At 46.0% G+C, this 19,460-nt stretch overlaps 1 protein-coding gene across 2 annotated transcripts in view; it reads right to left on the reverse strand.

Moving 5' to 3' along the window:
* Positions 1–19,313, reverse strand: part of LOC139366042 (protein phosphatase 3, catalytic subunit, beta isozyme) — a 39,630-nt gene extending 20,317 nt beyond the window's left edge. The window contains exons 1-4 of one of the 2 annotated variants that reach the window (XM_071103126.1): positions 18,968–19,313; positions 2,227–2,427; positions 725–849; positions 197–308 (exon numbers count right to left, since the gene is read on the reverse strand). In XM_071103126.1, coding sequence (XP_070959227.1) covers positions 197–308; positions 725–849; positions 2,227–2,427; positions 18,968–19,016 — 487 coding nt within the window. In that variant the 5' untranslated portion in view covers positions 19,017–19,313. Of the gene's footprint in view, positions 1–196; positions 309–724; positions 850–2,226; positions 2,428–18,317; positions 18,409–18,967 lie in introns of those variants that run through there. The other variant, XM_071103127.1, reaches the window with a different exon arrangement.
* Between the last annotated feature and the right edge of the window lie 147 nt (positions 19,314–19,460).

Raw genomic sequence — 19,460 nt, forward strand, 5'->3', positions numbered from 1 at the left:
GAGAAGATGGAACTAGTGTTGAATGAGAAAGTAATGAGAGAGATGGAACAACATAGAAAGAAGAGAGAGTGTAAGAGAAAGAGAGAGAGGATAGAGAGTGCAACAGGATGCTAGTATGAAGGAGGGGGAAATGGTGGAATAAGGGAGGATACAGGATGAGAGAGAACAGGAAGAGGGAGAGACCACAGATACTCACATTCTGTTTTGAAAGTGAAATATTCTGTCAAGTGTCTACATTCATGGTTTCCCCGTAGAAGAAATAACGTCTTTGGGTAGAGGATTTTCAACGACCACAGATACAACACACACTGAGAGAGGAGAGAGAGGAGAGACAGAACACAGAAAGATCCTTCAGTAACAGTATGGCTCAGAGGAAAAAATGACCCTCTAGCTACTCACTTGTCTTCAGGCTCGAAGTCCTAGATTCAAAGCAACCTTGTTAAACACTTCCTAGTATACAGCAAGTAGTGTGCCTCTAGGTAAATATGCAGTAGCCAGGGTGCACTAAGTAGTGTGTCCCTAGGTAGTATGCAGTAGTTACACTCTTAGAAAAAAAGGTGCTATCCAGAACCTTAAAGGGTTCTTCGGCGTAGAACCCCGGGGAAAAGGGGGACAGACAAAGCACCCTTTTGGAACCTTTTTTTTAAAGAGTGTAGTGTGGACTATTGTGCTCTAGGTAGTGTGCACTACGTAGTGTGCACTAGGTACTGTCGTGTGCCCTCACCTCAATACTGAAGTAGCCCCGGTCCACGTAGTCCCCTAGGAAGAGGTAGCGTGTCGTCGCGGGGGAACCGCCCACCTCAAACAGCTTCATCAGGTCAAAGAACTGACCGTGGACGTCTCCACACACTGAAACACAATGTCGAAACAACGTTACACTCATAGAACACTGTTAAACAGACAACATCAGTACTACAGAATCACATTCCTATTACTTCAGTTTTGTCTTGTTTTACTGTCCTTTTACAATAGATGACAAACAGTCTCAGGAAGTAACAACAAAGTAGAAAGGCAACCAACAACCCTTTCTCTCCTCTTTCAAGTGAATGTCAATTGTCAAATTTTTAAAAACACTACTTTGACAGTGGCACTACCACCACTACACTCTCTCCGTAATGTCTGTCATATGTTCCTACAGAACAGACAGCATAAAGCATTAGCGAGTTGAAGCGTAATAGCTGCTATGTATGTGTGACGGTGTGTGTCTTTAGCCTGCCTGTGGCCTGCCTACCACCTCTTCTCTCTAGGGACTGGCAGTATTTCAGCTGAAAACCAAAAAGTAGCTAGGTAGCTAGCTACCTTCTCTTCTCTCACTGTGTGTGTGGGATGTGTGCAGTCATGGAATTATCTTGCAGATACCATTCACATGCCAAAGATAACCAGTAGCTGGTTGTCTTTAATGTGGGTTACAGGCAGCTAGACAACTCTCTTCCTTTCTCTCCTCTCTGAATCTCAGTCTTCTCCCTTTTCTTTTTTTCCTTCCCCTCACCTGTCCTCTTTCCTTCCCTCTCTCCCCTGTCCTCTCCCCCTTGTCCCCTTCCCCTCCTCGTCACCTGTCCTCTTTCCTTCCCTCTCTCCCCTTGTCATCTCCCCTTGTCATCTCCCCCTTGTCCCCTCCCCCTCCTCGTCACCTGTGACTGGGGCCTCTATATCTAGCATGGTCCTCTCCTTCCTGCCCCCACCCACCCTCCCACCCCACTCCCCCTCATCGTCACCTGTGACTGGGGCCTCTATATCCAGCATGGTCTTCTCCTTCCTCCCCCCACCCTCCCTCCCCACTCCCCCTCATCGTCACCTGTGATTGGGGCCTCTATATCTAGCATGGTCCTCTCCTTCCTCCCCACTCCCCCTCATCCTCACCTGTGATTGGGGCCTCTATATCCAGCATGGTCCTCTCCTTCCTTCCCCCACCCTCCCTCCCCCCACCCTCCCTCCCCACTCCCCCTCATCGTCACCTGTGATTGGGGCCTCTATATCTAGCATGGTCCTCTCCTTCCTCCCCCCACCCTCCCTCCCCACTCTCCCTCCCTCCTCACCTGTGACTGGGGCCTCCATATCCAGGATGGTCCTCTCCTTCCTCTCCTCTCCACTCTCCTCTCCTCACCCTCCCTCCCACTCCCCCTCCCTCTTCACCTGTGACTGGGGCCTCTATATCCAGCATGGTCCTCTCTTTCCTCTCCACTCTCCTCTCCTCACCCTCCCTCCCCACTCCCCCTCCCTCCTCACCTGTTACTGGGGCCTCTATATCCAGCATGGTCCTCTCCTGGCGCAGGATGGCGGCTCCCTCATTGATGATACGTAGGGCCACCACCTCCTCCAGACGACCCTCCTTGGTGAGGTGGGCTTTTAGCAGATCTACTCTGGGCTTCCCCTCACAGTCAAACACCTCCTTCATGGAGAGCCTGTGGCTCAGGGGGAAGGGGACCGCTAGGAAGAGGAGAGGAATGGGAGAAGGAGGAAAGAGGAGAGGGAGAAAGATGGAAAGAGAAATGGGGGAGAGATAGGGATGGAGAGAAAGAGATGGGGATGGAGAGAGATATGGATGAGAGATGGGGATGAAGAGAGAGATGGGGAGAGATGGGGATGGAAAGAGAGATGGGGAGAGATGGGGATGGAGAGAGAGATGGGGGAGATGGGGATGGAGAGAGAGATGGGGGAGAGATGGGGGTGGAGAGAGAGATGTGGGAGAGATGGGGATGGAGAGAGATGGGGATGGAGAGAGAGATGGGGGAGAGATGGGGATGGAGAGAGATGGGGGTGGAGAGAGATGGGGGAGAGATGGGGATGGAGAGAGAGATGGGGGAGAGATGGGGATGGAGAGAGAGATGGGGGAGAGATGGGGATGGAGATAGATGGGGATGGAGAGAGAGATGGGGGAGAGATGGGAAGAGAGATGGGGATGGAGAGACAGATGGGGAGAGATGGGGATGGAGAGAGAGATTGAGGAGAGATGCGGATGGAGAGACAGATGCAGAATAGATGGGGGAGAGATTGGGGAGAGATGGGGATGGAGAGACAGATGGGGAATAGATGGGGAGAGATTGGGGAGAGATGGGGATGGAGAGACAGATGGGGAATAGATGGGGAGAGATGGGGATGGAGAGACAGATGGGGAATAGATGGGGAGAGATTGGGGAGAGATGGGGATGGAGAGACAGATGGGGAATAGATGGGGAGAGATGGGGGGAGAGATGGGGATGGCGAGAGAGATGGGGGAGAGATGGGGGGAGAGATGGGGATGGAGAGAGAGATGGGGGAGAGATGGGGATGGGGAGAGATGGGGGAGAGATGGGGGAGAGATGGGGGGAGAGATGGGGATGGCGAGAGAGGTGGGGGAGAGATAGGGGGAGAGATGGGGATGGAGAGAGCGATGGGGAATAGATGGGGAGAGATTGGGGAGAGATGGGGATGGAGAGACAGATGGGGAATAGATGGGGAGAGATGGGGGGAGAGATGGGGATGGCGAGAGAGATGGGGGAGAGATGGGGGGAGAGATGGGGATGGAGAGAGAGATGGGGGAGAGATGGGGATGGGGAGAGATGGGGGAGAGATGGGGGAGAGATGGTGGGAGAGATGGGTTTGGCGAGAGAGATGGGGGAGAGATGGGGGGAGAGATGGGGATGGAGAGAGAGATGGGGGAGAGATGGGGATGGGGAGAGATGGGGATGGAGAGAGAGATGGGGGAGAGATGGGGATGGAGAGACAGATGGGGAATAGATGGGGAGAGATTGGGGAGAGATGGGGAGAGATTGGGGAGAGATGGGGAGAGATGGGGGGAGATGGGGATGGAGAGAGAGATGGGGGAGAGATGGGGGGAGAGATGGGGATGGAGAGAGAGATGGGGGAGAGATGGGGGAGAGATGGGGATGGAGAGAGAGATGGGGGAGAGATGGGGATGGAGAGAGAGATGGGAGAGATGGGGATGGAGAGAGAGATGGGGGAGAGATGGGGATGGAGAGATGGGGGGAGAGATGGGGGAGAGATGGGGATGGAGAGAAAGATGGGGGAGAGATGGGGATGGAGAGAGAGATGGGAGAGATGGGGATGGAGAGAGAGATGGGGGAGAGATGGGGGAGAGATGGGGATGGAGAGAGATGGGGGAGAGATGGGGATGAGAGAGAGATGGGGGAGGGAGAGAGATGGGGAATCGATGGGGATAGAGAGACAGATGGGGAGAGATGGGGATGGAGAGAGAGATGGGGAGAGATGGGATGGAGAGAGAGATGGGGAGAGATGGGGATGGAGAGAGAGATGGAGAGAGATATTAGGATGGAGAGAGATGGGGTAGAGAGAGATGGGGAGAGGTTGAGAAAAAGGAGAGAGAAATGTAATTCACATCATATACTGTACTGGACGCAGCAGGATACAGGGAAACTACTTTATCTATCTATCTATCTATCTATCTATCTATATATATATATATATATATATATATATATATATATATATATACATAGTGAGGGAAAAAAGTATTTGATCCCCTGCTGATTTTGTACATTTGCCCACTGACAAAGAAATGATCGGTCTATCATTTTAATGGTAGGTTTATTTGAACAGTGAGAGACAGAATAACAACAAAAAAATCCAGAAAAATGCATGTCAAAAATGTTATAAATTGATTTGCATTTTAATGAGGGAAATAGGTATTTGACCCCTCTGCAAAACATGACTTAGTACTTGGTGGCAAAACCCTTGTTGGCAATCACAGAGGTCAGACGTTTCTTGTAGTTGGCCACCAGGTTTGTACACATCTCAGGAGGGATTTTGTCCCACTCCTCTTTGCAGATCTTCTCCAAGTCATTAAAGTTTTGAGGCTGACGTTTGGCAACTCGAACCTTCAGCTCCCTCCACAGATTTTCTATGGGATTAAGGTCTGGAGACTGGCTAGGCCACTCCAGGACCTTAATGTGCTTCTTCTTGAGCCACTCCTTTGTTTCCTTGGCCGTGTGTTTTGGGTCATTGTCATGCTGGAATACCCATCAACGACCCATTTTCAATGCCCTGGCTGAGGGAAGGAGGTTCTCACCCAAGATTTGACGGTACATGGCCCCATCCATTGTCCCTTTGATGCGGTGAAGTTGTCCTGTCCCCTTAGCAGAAAAACACCCCCAAAGCATAATGTTTCCACCTCCATGTTTGTCGGTGGGGATGGTGTTCTTCGGGTCATAGGCAGCATTCCTCCTCCTCCAAACACGGCGAGTTGAGTTGATGCCAAAGAGCTCCATTTTGGTCTCATCTGACAACAACACTTTCACTCAGTTGTCCTCTGAATCATTCAGATGTTCATTGGCAAACTTCAGACGGGCATGTATATGTGCTTTCTTGAGCAGGGGGACCTTGCGGGCGCTGCAGGATTTCAGTCCTTCACGGACTGATTCCTCACCATTCTCATGATCATTGCAACTCCACGAGGTGAGATCTTGCATGGAGCCCCAGGCCGAGGGAGATTGACAGTTCTTTTGTGTTTCTTCCATTTGCGAATAATTGCACCAACTGTTGTCACCTTCTCACCAAGCTGCTTGGCAATGGTCTTGTAACCCATTCCAGCCCTGTGTAGGTCTACAATCTTTGGTCTTGGCCATGGTGGAGAGTTTGGAATCTGATTGATTGATTGCTTCTGTGGACAGCTGTCTTTTACACAGGTAACAAGCTGAGATTAGGAGCACTCCCTTTAAGAGTATGAGGTCTGATACCAACAAGCCATCATTCTCCGCTCCTTAGCACACACCCACACAGACACATACACACATATACATTCATGCTACACACACATCACAACTGCTGCTACCAGACTTTTTTTTCTACTGCTCAGTTTATACACTACCCCCCCCCCCCCCCCCCCCTTCACTTTACATGTGTAAATATTGGACTGCAGTGCCTTCTGAAAGTATTCATACCCCTTGACTTATTTGACATTTTGTTGTGTTACAGCCTCAATTCAAAATTCAAAAGGTGCACACTTCATTAGAGTACTTATGAAATGCACATTGTTATATTTAGTAAGAGGTGTTTATTTTACCTAGACTCCAACCCCATTCGATACATTGAACGGATGTGGATGGAGCAAAATCTACATGAGGGTATAAATGTAAAAACCCTCTGAGGAAGGCCTTGAGGCCGATATGGGAAGCTTTATAAAGAGTAGCGATACTAGCAAGAGCAGTGTCTGGGTTTCTTCTTTCTTCTTACAGCCTGAATTCAAAATGGATTAAATATTGTATTTTTCTCACCCACCTACACACAATACACCATAATTACAATGTGAAAACATGTTTTTAGAAATGTTAGCAAATTTATTGAAAATGAAATACAGAAATATCTCATTTACCTAACTATTCACACCCCTGAGTCAATTAAACAATAAGACATGAGGAGGTGTGGTATATGGCCAATATACCATGGCTAAGGGCTGTTCTTAAGCACGACGCAACACGGAGTGCCTGGACACAGCCCTTAGCCTTGTAATTTGCCATATACCAAAAATCCCTGAGGTGCCTAATTGCTATTATAAACTGGTTACCAATGTAATTAGAGCAGTAAGAATAAATATTCTGTCACACCCGTGGTATACAGTCTGATATACCACGGCTGTCAGCCAATCAGCATTCAGGGCTCGAACCACCCAGTTTATAATACATGTTGGAATCACCTTTGGCAGCGATTACAGCTGTGAGTCTTTCTTGGTCAAATTTGCACTTGAAAAAAAAAATTATTCAAGCTCTGTCAAGTTGGTTGTTAGTCATTGCTAGACAGCCATTTTCATGTCTTGCCATAGAATTTCAAGAAGATTTAAGTCGAAACTGTAAATAGGCTACTCAGAAACATTTGTCTCCCAGTGTCTGTTGGAAAGCAGACAGAACCATGTTTTCCTCTTGGATTTTGTCTGTGCTTATTCCTTTTCTTTTTATCCTTAAAAACTCCCTAATCCTTGACAATAAGCATACCCATAACCTTGATTCAGCCACCACCGTGCTTGAAATTATGGAGAATGGTACTAATTGATGTGATATGTTGGATTTGCCCTAAACATAATGCTTTGTATTTTGCAATTTTACTTTAGGGCCTTATTGGAAACAGGATGCATATTTTGGAATATTATTCTGTACAGCACTTTTATCAAACTTATTCAACAGCGGGCCAAGTGTCTGAGGATTTTGCCTCTACAATTGTACTTTATTGATGAATTAAGGTCACTAATTAGTAAGGAACTCCCCTCACCTGGTTGTCTACGTCTTAATTGAAAGGAAAAAAACTAAAATACCCAGACACTCGGCCCTCTGTGGATTGAGTTTGACACCCCTGCTGTACAAGCTTCCTTATTTTCACTCTGTCATTTAGGTTAGTATTGTTGAGTAACTACAATGTTGTTGATCCATCCTCAGTTTTTTCCTATCACAGCCATTAAACTCTAACTGTTTTAAAGTCACCATTGGTCTCATGGCGGTTTCCTTCCTCTCCTGCAACTGAGTTAGGAAGGACACCTGTATCTTTGTAGTGTATTGATACACCATCCAAAGTCTAATTATCAACTTCACCTCAAAGGGATATTCAACGTCTTCTTTTTTTATTTTTACCCATCTACAAATCGTTTTTGAGTTTCACCTTTGAATGTCACGTGCGCAAGTACAGTGAAATGTCTTTCGTGCAAGTGCCCAACAATGCAGTGATCAATGAAACACTTTGCAAGGCATTGAAAAACCTCCATTGGTCTTTGTGGTTGAATCTGGGTTTTAAGTTCACTGCTCCAATAAGGAACCTTACAGATAATTGTATGTGTTTGGTACTGAGATGAGGTAGTCATTCAAAAATCATATTAAACACCAGTATTGCACACTGAGTCCATGCAATGTATTATGTGACTTGTTAAGCAATTTTTTTATGTTGAACTTGAATACTTATTGACTCAAGACATTTCAGCTTTAAATTTTGCATTCATTTGTACACATTTCTAAAAGACATAATTCCACTTTATGGGGTATTGTGTGTCGGCCATCTTTTAGTATTTCTTATTTAATATTTCTTATTTCTTTAGTGTTGTTGCATTTTCGAGAAGTAAGCATTTCATTGGTCGATGTGTACCATGCGTATCCCGTATATACAACTAATACAACTTTAAACTTGAATGTACTGTCTGTGTTATAGGTGGCCTAACAGGCTTTATTTCAGCATAGCAATGGCTGAGTTGTCGGTTTGCACTTTGCAGCGGTGTTTCTCTTACATAATGAAGGCCCTTAGGGCACTGCTGGAGATGACTGATGAGGAGAGTGATAAAGCGAGAGCTCCCAGCTGCACGTGAGGACTCACACACACACAGGCGCAAAGGCAAAAGCCCATACACACACTGACTCACGAACACACATACAGTTGAAGTAGGAAGTTTACATACACTTAGGTTGGAGTCATTAAAACTTGTTTTTCAACCACTCCACAAATTTCTTGATAACAAACTATAGTTTTGGCAAGTCGGTTAGGACATCTACTTTGTGCATGACTCAAGTAATTGAAATACAAATTATTTCACTTATAATTCGCTGTATCACAATTCCAGTGGGTCAGAAGTTTACGTACACTAAGATGACTGTGCCTTTAAACAGCTTGGAAAATTACAGAAAATAATGTCATGGCTTTATCAAATCAAATCAAAGTTTATTTGTCAAGTGCGCCAAATACAACAGTGAAATGCTTACTTACAGGCTCTAAACAATAGTGCGAAAAAAAGGTGTGTGTGTGTGTGTGTGGGGGGGGGGGGGGGGGGGGTAAGTAAATAAATAAAACAACAATAAAAATACATTTGAAAAAAGAGTAGGAAGGCTATATGCAGACACCTGTTAGTCAGTCTTATTGAGGTAGTATGTACATGTAGGTATTGTTAAAGTGACTATGCATATATGATGAACAGAGAGTAGCAGTAGCGTAAAAAGAGGGGTTGGCGGGAGGTGGGACACAATGTGCGGGAGCACTGGTTCGTTGGGCCAATTGAGATAGTATGTACATGGATGTATGGTCAAAGGGACTATGCATATAAGATAAACAGAGAGTAGCAGCAGCTAAAAGAGGGGTTGGGGGGGCACACAATGCAAATAGTCTGGGTAACCATTTGGTTAGATGTTCAGGAGTCTTATGGATTGGGGGTAAAAACTGTTGAGAAGCCTTTTTGTCCTAGACTTGGCACTCCGGTACCGCTTGCCATGCGGTAGTAGAGAGAACAGTCTATGACTGGGGTGGCTGGGGTCTTTGACAATTTTTAGGGCCTTCCTCTGACACGGCCTGGTGTAGAGGTCCTGGATGGCAGGCAGCTTTACCCCAGTGATGTATTGGGCCGTACGCACAACCCTCTGAAGTGCCTTGCGGTCAGAGGCCGAGCAATTGCCGTACCAGGCAGTGATGCAACCGGTCAGGATGCTCTCGATGTTGCAGCTGTAGAACCTTTTGAGGATCTCAGGACCCATGCCAAATCTTTTTAGTTTCCTGAGGGGGAATAGGCTTTGTCGTGCCCTCTTCACAGCTGTCTTGGTGTGTTTGGACCATTCTAGTTTGTTGTTGATGTGGACACCAAGGAATTAGAAGCTCTCAACCTGCTCCACTACAGCCCCGTCGATGAGAATGGGGACGTGCTCGGTGCTCCTTTTCCTGTAGTCCACAATCATCTCCTTACTCTTGGTTACGTTGAGGGATAAGTTGATAGGCACCACCCAGCCAGGACTCTGACCTCCTCCCTATAGGCTGTCTCGTCCACCATAGTCCCTGTGCCCAAGAACACAAAGGCAACCTGCCTAAATTACTACAGACCCGTAGCACTCACGTCCGTAGCCATGAGGTGCTTTGAAAGGTTGGTAATGGCTCACATCAACACCATTATCACAGAAACCCTAGACCCACGGGTCACCCCCAGGTGGTGAGGGTAGGTAGCAACACTTTAGAAGCTTCTTATAGGCTAATTGACATCCCTTTGGTCAATTGGAGGTGTACCTGTGGATGTATTTCAAGGCCTATCTTCAAACTATGTGCCTCTTTGCTTGACATCATGGGAAAAATTTAAGAAATCAACCAAGACCTCAGAAAAAAAATTGAAGACCTCCACAAGTCTGGTTCATCCTTGGAAGCAATTTCAAAATGCTTGAAGGTACCACGTTCATCTGTACAAACAATAGTACGCAAGTATAAACAGCATGGGACCACGCAGCCGTCATAGCGCTCAGGAAGGAGACGTGTTCTGTCTCCTAGAGATGAAAGTACTTTGGTGCGAAAAGTGCAAATCAATCCCAGAACAACAGCAAAGAACCTTATGAAGATGCTGGAGGAAACGGGTACAAAGTATCTATATCCACAGTAAAATGAGTCCTATATCGACATAACCTGAAAGGCCGCTCAGCAAGTAAAAAGCCACTGCTCCAAAACCGCCATAAAAAAAGCCAGACTACGGTTTGCAACTGCACATGGGGACAAAGATCGTACTTTTTGGAGAAATGTCCTATGGTCTGATGAAACAAAAATAGAACTGTTTGGCCATAATGACCATTTTATGTTTGGAGGAAAAAGGGGGACGCTTGCAAGCCGAAGAGCACCATCCCAACCGTGAAGCACGGGGGTGGCAGCATCATGTTGTGGGGGTGCTTTGCTGCAGGAGGGACTGGTGCACTTCACAAAATAGATGGCGTAATGAGGAAGTAAATTTATGTGGATATATTGAAGCAACATCTCAAGACATCAGTCAGGAAGTTAAAGATTGGTCGCAAATGGGTCTTCCAAATGGACAATGACCCCAAGCATTCTTCCAAAGTTGTGGCAAAATGGCTTAAGGACAACAAAGTCAAGGTATTGGAGTGGCCATCACAAAGCCCTGACCTCAGTCCTATAGAAAATGTGTGGGCAGAACTGAAAAATTGTGTGCGAGCAAGGAGGCCTACAAACCTGACTCAGTTACACCAGCTCTGTCAGGATGAATAGGCCAAAATTTACCCAACTTATTGTGGGAAGTTTGTGGAAGGCTACCCGAAACGTTTGAACCAAGTTAAACCATTTAAAGGCAATGCTACCAAATACTAATTGAGTGTATGCAAACTTGTGACCCACTGGGAATGTGATGAAAGAAATAAAAGCTGAAATAAATAATTATCTCTACTATCATTCTGGTGATCCTAACTGACCTAAGACAGAAAATTTTTACTAGGATTAAATGTCAAAAACTGAGTTTAAATGTATTAGGCTAATTAATGTGTATGTAAACTTCCAACTTCAACTGTACATCCACATATGCACACACATACACAAACAAAGAAATACAGAGACAGAAATACACACAACCAGATAAAGTTGCGGCAACACAGAAACACACTTGTGCGCGAACACACACACACACAGATAAACACACACAAACACCCCCCCAACACACACACACACACACATACACACACATAAACACACACACATAAACAAACACACAAACACACACACACACACACACATAAAGGTAATGTTCTGCAGGATCTACAGAGCCTCATGAAGCCCCACCAGTGCTAACACAGATAATGGCCTAGATCAGGAAAGTAGGCCTCCTGCTCACTCTCTCTCTCTTTTTTCTTTCCTTCTTTCTTTCTCTGTTTCTTTCTGCCTTCTATCCATCACCCTCTAACTGTCCGCTGCTACCTCCTGACTGCCCCTATCACCTAAACCGTAAATCAGGCTAATTCATCACACACACATGCACACACACACACACACACACGGACGCACACGTGCACACACACACACATGGACGCACACACACACGGACGCACACGTACACACACACACACACACACGGACGCACACGTGCACACACACACACACACACATGGACGCACACGTGCACACACATGGACGCACACGTGCACACACACACACCATCACTTCAGGCTCCACAGCCCCCAACTAGTCATGTGTCTCTGAGGTTTTGGGGGTATTCCACACTGTCAGAGTAGCCCACTGAGCTAAAGGGCTAACCAGGTCAGGTTACTGCTCCAGGTCCACTACGGTAGGATTAGCTCTACAGGGAACTAACCCACACTGTTATTTTACCAATACAAGGAATGTCCTGTCCAATGCACTGCCCTAGTTCCACCACCAAACTACTCTAACTCACTACGGTATGGTTTGAGGGTGTGTGAGAGTATGTGCAAGTGAAAATGTGTGTGTGTGTGTGTGTGTGTGTGTGTGTGTGTGTGTGTGTGTGTGTGTGTGTGAGACTGTGATTGTGAGGGAAGAGGAGGAGAGGAGGAGGGTAGGGAGGGTGGGGGAGGAGAGGAGAGGAGAGGAGAGGAGAGGAGAGGAGAGGAGAGGAGAGGAGAGGAGAGGAGAGGAGAGGAGAGGAGAGGAGAGGAGAGGAGAGGAGAGGAGAGGAGAGGAGAGGAGAGGAGAGGAGAGTTTAGAAAAAGTAGGACAGATATTGAAGATAATGGAGAGTTTGAGAAAACGAAATACAGTACTTGGAAAAAAAGGCTTTGTAGAATATTATATACTGGGTGGTTTGAGAACTGAATACTGATTGACTGACAGCCGTTGTATATCAGAACGTACAGTTGAAGTCGGATATTTACATACACCTTAGCCTAATACATTTAAACTCAGTTCTTCACAATTCCTGACATTAAATCCTAGTAAAAATTCCCTGTCTTAGGTCAGTTAGGATCACCACTTGATTTTAAGAATGTGAAATGTCAGAATAGTAGAGAGAATGATTTATTTCAGCTTTTATTTGTTTCATCACATTCCCATTTGGTCAGAAGTTTACATACACTCAATTAGTATTTGGTAGCATTGCCTTTAAATTGTTTAACTTGGGTCAAAAGTTTTGGGCAGCCTTCTGCAAGCTTCCCATAATAAGTTGGGTGAATTTTGTCCATTCCTCCTGACAGAGCTGGTGTAACTGAGTCAGGTTTTTAGGCCTCCTTACTCAGACACGATTTTTCAGTTATGCCCACAAATTTTTTATGGGATTGAGGTCAGGGCTTTGTGATGGCCTCTCCAATACCTTGACTTTGTTGTCCTTAAGCTATTTTGCCACAACTTTGGAAGTATGCTTGGGGTCATTGTCCATTTGGAAGACCCATTTGCGACCAAGCTTTAACTGATGTCTTGAGATGTTGCTTCAATATATCCACATAATTTTCCTACCTCATGATGCCATCTATTTTGTGAAGTGCACCAGTCCCTCCTGCAGCAAAGCACACCCACAACATGATGCTGCCACCCCTGTGCTTCACGGTTGGTATGGTGTTCTTTGACTTGCAAGCCTCCTCCTTTTTCCTCCAAACATAACGATGGTCATTATGGCCAAACAGTTCTATTTTGTTTCATCAGACCAGAGGACATTTCTCCAAAAAGTATGATCTTTGTCCCCATGTGCAGTTGCAAACCGTAGTCTGGCTTTTTTTATGGCGGTTTTGGAGCAGTGGCTTCTTCCTTGCTGAGTGGCCTTTCATGTTATGTCGATATAGGACTCGTTTTACCCCTCATGCCTTATTAGCCTGCTACTGTATATGTACAGACAGTTGAAAAACACTAAAGTGTCTTGTATCAACACATCTGCTGTAGTTAGACCTGACAGCTCTGCATTTGCCATTGGTTCAAAAAAACATCGCTGCGTTTCCCCGTGGCATCTTGGTGTGTGTTGTTGACTGCGTGTGAGGAACCTGTTTCTGTCTCAGTATGTTGGCCTCTGCAAGACCTCGTGGAGAATGATACAACACATCTCAGGAGATCTGCTCATCCTACAGCCTGTCACTGCATAAATAAATGAGAGGGAGGAATTGAGTGATGAAAGAATGGGAGCACGGAACGAGAGGAGTGAGAGAGTGCAAAATAAGAAGGGGGGGTGATAGAGCACATGCTTATGTGTGTGTGTGTGTACATGCGTGTCTTTATGTCTACGTTTGTGTGTGTGTGTGTGTGTGTGTGTGTGTGTGTGCATGCGTGCGTGCGTGTGTGCGTGCGTGCGTGCATGTTTGTGTATATGTGTGTGTGTTCATGCCTCCACAATCTCTGACCTAGATCAGCTAGCAGCCTAGCACAGATCCATGGGTCTTTGAAGGTGTGTGTGTGTGCATGCTTCACACATGAAGGACCATCAAGTGTACATATGCTCACACACATACACACACATGTACACACACACACACACACTGACAGAAACAGCGGTCCGTCCCCTAACAGCATGTCCTCATTAGACAATCTCTCTCTCTCTACCTCCTTTCCTTTCTCTCTCTGTACCTCTCTCCCTCCTTCTCTCCCTCACTGCATACTCTAAAGGGCTATAAATACTCTGTCCTGCCATAGTACGCACAGAACTAAGAGAAAACTGTCAACGTGTGACCTACCTCACTACGGGCACCACACACATGAATATTAACTGTACACACACTCACTCACACACACACATACACACACACAAATACTAACTGTACACACACTCACTCACTCACACACAAACACACACACACAAACACACACACACTCACTCACTCACACACACACACAAATACTAACTGTACACACACTCACTCACAAACACACACACACACAAATACTAACTGTACACACACTCACTCACACACACACACACACAAATACTAACTGTACACACACACACACACACATACAAATACTAACTGTACACACACACACACACACACACACAAACAAATACTAACTATACACACACACACACACACACACAAATACTAACTGTACACACACTCACACACACAAACACACAAATACTAACTGTACACACACACACACACACAAATACTAACTGTACACACACTCACTCACTCACACACAAACACACACACTCACTCACACACACACACACACACACACAAATACTAACTGTACACACACACACACACACACACACACAAATATCAATACTGTTGGGTTGTACTTTGAAATACTTGCTATACTAGAAGTTAATGGTTATATGTAGGAGGAATGTAAATGGTGGGGTCAAGGGAGGGTGGAGAAGAAGTATGGGTCTGGAAAGTTACTAAGTGAGGTCTCTGATAAGGTTGGATAGCTGTGGATTAGTGAGGAATGAGGGCCGAGGTTAAATCAGATGAAGGGAGAGGGAACAGTTTTATAACCCACATCCCTTAACTTTCTGCCTAGCAACACAGAGACAGTGTTTAGACGTGCAAGCAGGAGACTCCTCCTAAAGGAGGGTATAAATACTGGTGCTGGTTGGAACATGTCTTGTCCTATTCAGATGTTTGACCCATTGGGTGAATTAACTTAGTTTGAGCTTTGACTAGTTGTCTGTTAGTTTTTTACTGTGTTTGTCAGAACCTAGCAATACTAACTGTACACACACTCTCCCCCCCCCCCCCCCCCCACACACACAGACACACATTAATACTAACTGTACACACTCACACACACACATGTAAACTAACTGCACACACACTCTCACCCCCCCCCCCCCCCCCCACACACACACACACACACGCACGCACACACACACACACACACACGCACACACACACACACACACACACACACACACTAATACTAACTGTACACACTCTCACCCCCCCCCCACACACACACACGCACGCACACACACACACACACACACACACACACACACACATTAATACTAACTGTACACACTCACACACACACATGAAAACTAACTGTACACACACACATGAATACTAACTGTACACACTCTCTCACACACACACACACACAAATACTGGCTGTACACACACTCACTCACACACACATGAATACTAACTGTACACACACACACTCACACACACACACACGCGCACACACATACACACACACTCACATGAATTCTAACTGTACACACACTCACACACACATGAATATTAACTATACACACACTCACACACACACACACACGAATATTAACTATACACACACTCACATACAGATTCACACACACACAGGGCGCAAGGTGCCCCAAGCCATGCCAGGAGTGGTGTGTGTGTGTGTGTGTGTATGCATTTGTGTATGTGTGTGTGCATGCATGCTTGCATTCCTGAATGAAAAATCCTTTCATCCTTCCTTCTTGCCTCCTTCCATCCTTCCTTCCTACCTCAATACTGATCACTGATCTGACAGTGCTGAACAGGTTAAATAGCTTGGTTTATCCCAATCCCATCTATCTTTATTTATTGCATATAATGTACAATATGTGAACCATTCAGACAAAACCTCTTTGCAGAGTAAGTCTGCGGAATGGAGAGATCTCTGATGATTGCTTCTATTCTTTGACTGGTATGCCTGAATGAAAGGTTCAACCACTTAGCCTGAAAACGCTCTAATGTAATACCTGATAGCCTATCAACTTGAGGAGATTGCGTGAGTCACTAGAGAAATAAAAGACAGCTGGGTTAGTAGCAACTTTCCTCAGAAAGTGGACCATGAGAAGAGCACTAGTATGGCCATGGATAGTCACAAAGTTTTTATTAATGTTACATGTAAGGCATGTGAGGAAAGGTGACTCGGGCTCTTCCTCAATAGTCTTCCCTCCATTCCTTGTGTCCTAACCTCCGGTCCTTTCCCTGCAAACTCTAAATGTCAATAGGCAGGCCAAATCGAGGGCTTTGATGATAGTTGATTCGTTTAATCAAATATGTGTGTTAGTGCTGGGCTGGAACAAAATCTTGCACATTGTGTGGTTCACCAGGATTGAAGATCACAAGTCTTTCATATAAAATCTGGTGAGAACGGTTTGCAAATCTGAGCCATTAGATTGGTTAAAGTCCATAGGATCAGAAGATCCTATTGGTCCTGGGAGATTCTGTCTGTCCATTAGCCTACATCATACAATCCTCCATCTCTTTCTCTCTCTCTCTCCTCATCTACTTCAACTCCTCAATGTACCTGTCACATACTCTCTTTCCTCTCCTGCCTCTCACCTAGAGAGCACTCCGTCCCGGTTCAGTGCCTCCATTCATCTGCGTTGTGCTCTCTCTCTCTACCAAATCGTCCTGATCCCTCCATCCTATCCCACGCTCTCCTAGTCCATCTACAGTAGCCTACACACACCCATTTCTGGATGTAACAAAGCTACCGTCTCATTTAACTAAAGGCCTTTATATATGCTCTCTCGGCTCCCTCCTCTCATCTGAAATGTTCTCTCTCACTGTGATGTGTCTCTCTCCTCTAGGCTACATTCTATTCTCACAGTGGCATTGAGCTAGATTATGTGTGTATGGGTTTGCATACTGCTGTTCAGTTTACTATTACAGATGAGCACTATAGCACACTGCCCAGCTGCGTTCCAACACGCGCGCGCACGTACGTGCCAAACGCGCCCCACACGGAAAACCCGGGCTTTCCCGACCGAGTGTCAATCTGTCCCGCGTCCCTCTTTTTTCCCACACCAGAAACCGGCGATAATCTCCCAGTTATGCATCGTCGCATGTGACTACGTGCACACAGTCCACACACTGCCAGGGTTGTTGTGACCCCGATAAACATGACAATCTGTGCAGATACTGTGTACTAAGGCTGGCTGAACCTCGTCTGATGCCGCCAACGCGTAAAAGCCGCTCTTCATAAACACATTAAACATTCCATAATCTAATGATGCAATAAAAGCATGATATACTGCTTTAATGAACGCAATAGGCTACATACAATATGCTGATACGCAACTAAGCATTCCGAAACTCCATTTTGTCTCTCATTTGGCTCTCAGTGAGACAGAATGATCCGGGGAGGCCAATACAAATAGAATAGTGAGGAAAGTGAGACCTTACGCGCACAATACATCATTTCCTTAGGCATAATGTAGCATGAGGGAGAAACGTTAATAACGCGACATGTGCAGTATATTACGTTTCAAACCCACAAAAATAAGAACACAACCATAGGTGCTGGATGAATGGCATTATGAGCTACCATATTAAATGCATATATGGAACCGAATCTAGTCTCTTCTACCTCGCAAGATGTATCCTAAAAACAATTAAATGAATAAATTGCCTGGCGGTGTGAGTCAAATTTGCATAAAAATACATCTAGACATCGACAACGTAGACCAAGCTGTAGAGCTCTCAAAGCAGTTAACGTCATGGCTATGAACACTCCGATAACGCCTACGCAAGGGACCTCACTAAAAATGGTTCAGGGATGGGTAAATGGCAAGTCCCAAAACATATCCTCTATTCACATCGTCACTTCCCCGGATCCATGTATTAACTCGTGACACCTACCCATTTCATCAACATCTAATAGCCTACATACAGGCCTTAGACCCGTAAATTAAGCAAAACAGACAATGTAACCAATTATAATATTACCTTTGAGTCTTCCTTTCGCTGTCATCGTCAAACTGCCAGAAATGTTTCATTGGAAAGAGATGCTATTCTCTCTCTCTCTCTCTCTCTCTCTCTCTCTCTCTCTATCTCACTCTCTCTCTCTCACACACACACACACACACACACACTCTCTCTCTCTCTCTCTATCGCTCTCTCGCGCGCGCGCTCTCTCTCGCTGGTGGGTACATGTAGGCCTACTTCAGAATACCACAAGGCACCCGGCGAATAAAGCGAGCTCATGCAGCATCACCATGTCACTCAGTGCGCGCGGAGAGACATTCCCCATAATAAAAAATAAAGGGGTATTTCCTCATAGTGCACAGGTCGTAGCACCTTCTCGGCATTCAGAACCTAAAACATATTTGCTGAGGACTCAAAGGGGTGGCCGTGTCAATCATCAAACACTGGCATCGATAGCTCGACTATGTTGCTGTTTCATCAGTGACTCAACAGCCAATATCCTTAAGAGTGTTTTGTTTTATTATTGGGGGATAAATTAAAAGGGGGGAGAAAGGGGGATACACACACACATGCAATCACATATCGACATTATTGCAGCCATGTTTGCAGCCAATGCAAAGCCAATGATCCAAAACAATAACGCATAAGCATCATTATATAATTGTGCGTACTTTTAACCGGCCGATCGTCGGAGTTCATGCTCGCACCGCTGTCGGACATCCTCGGGGGCTTCTGTCAGGGGCCAACCAAATGTATCTGGTCCTCGGGCAGACGTCGAGAATGTTTGCAGTTGCGGGGTGCGTTTGCTGCAGTAGCATCCCTCGGTGTCGCCGTAATCTTTCAAACGGGGCTGCTGGGGAGGTCTGCGGCGGGTCTCTGGGGAAATAATGAGCGGATACCTGTCTTCTGGGGCATGCTGGGGAACCGTGTGGCCTGGATGAAGGTGTGAAGAGGCCTGGAGCGTACTGGGCTGCCTCTCTTCGCAGGACTCCCTCAGTGCGCTCTGTGGTGCGGCGACACCCCGGAATGGCGAAAGGAGGAACTCCCACGCACACACTCTGCCTCATATAGGGACTGCCTCATACCGCCATCCGGTGGAGGTTCTAATGCGGGGCTTCCCCCTTTCGTCCTACGAACCAACCCCCTGATGTTATGTTATTACCG

This window comes from Oncorhynchus clarkii, chromosome 14 (assembly GCF_045791955.1).
Source record: "Oncorhynchus clarkii lewisi isolate Uvic-CL-2024 chromosome 14, UVic_Ocla_1.0, whole genome shotgun sequence".
NCBI lineage: Eukaryota > Metazoa > Chordata > Actinopteri > Salmoniformes > Salmonidae > Oncorhynchus > Oncorhynchus clarkii.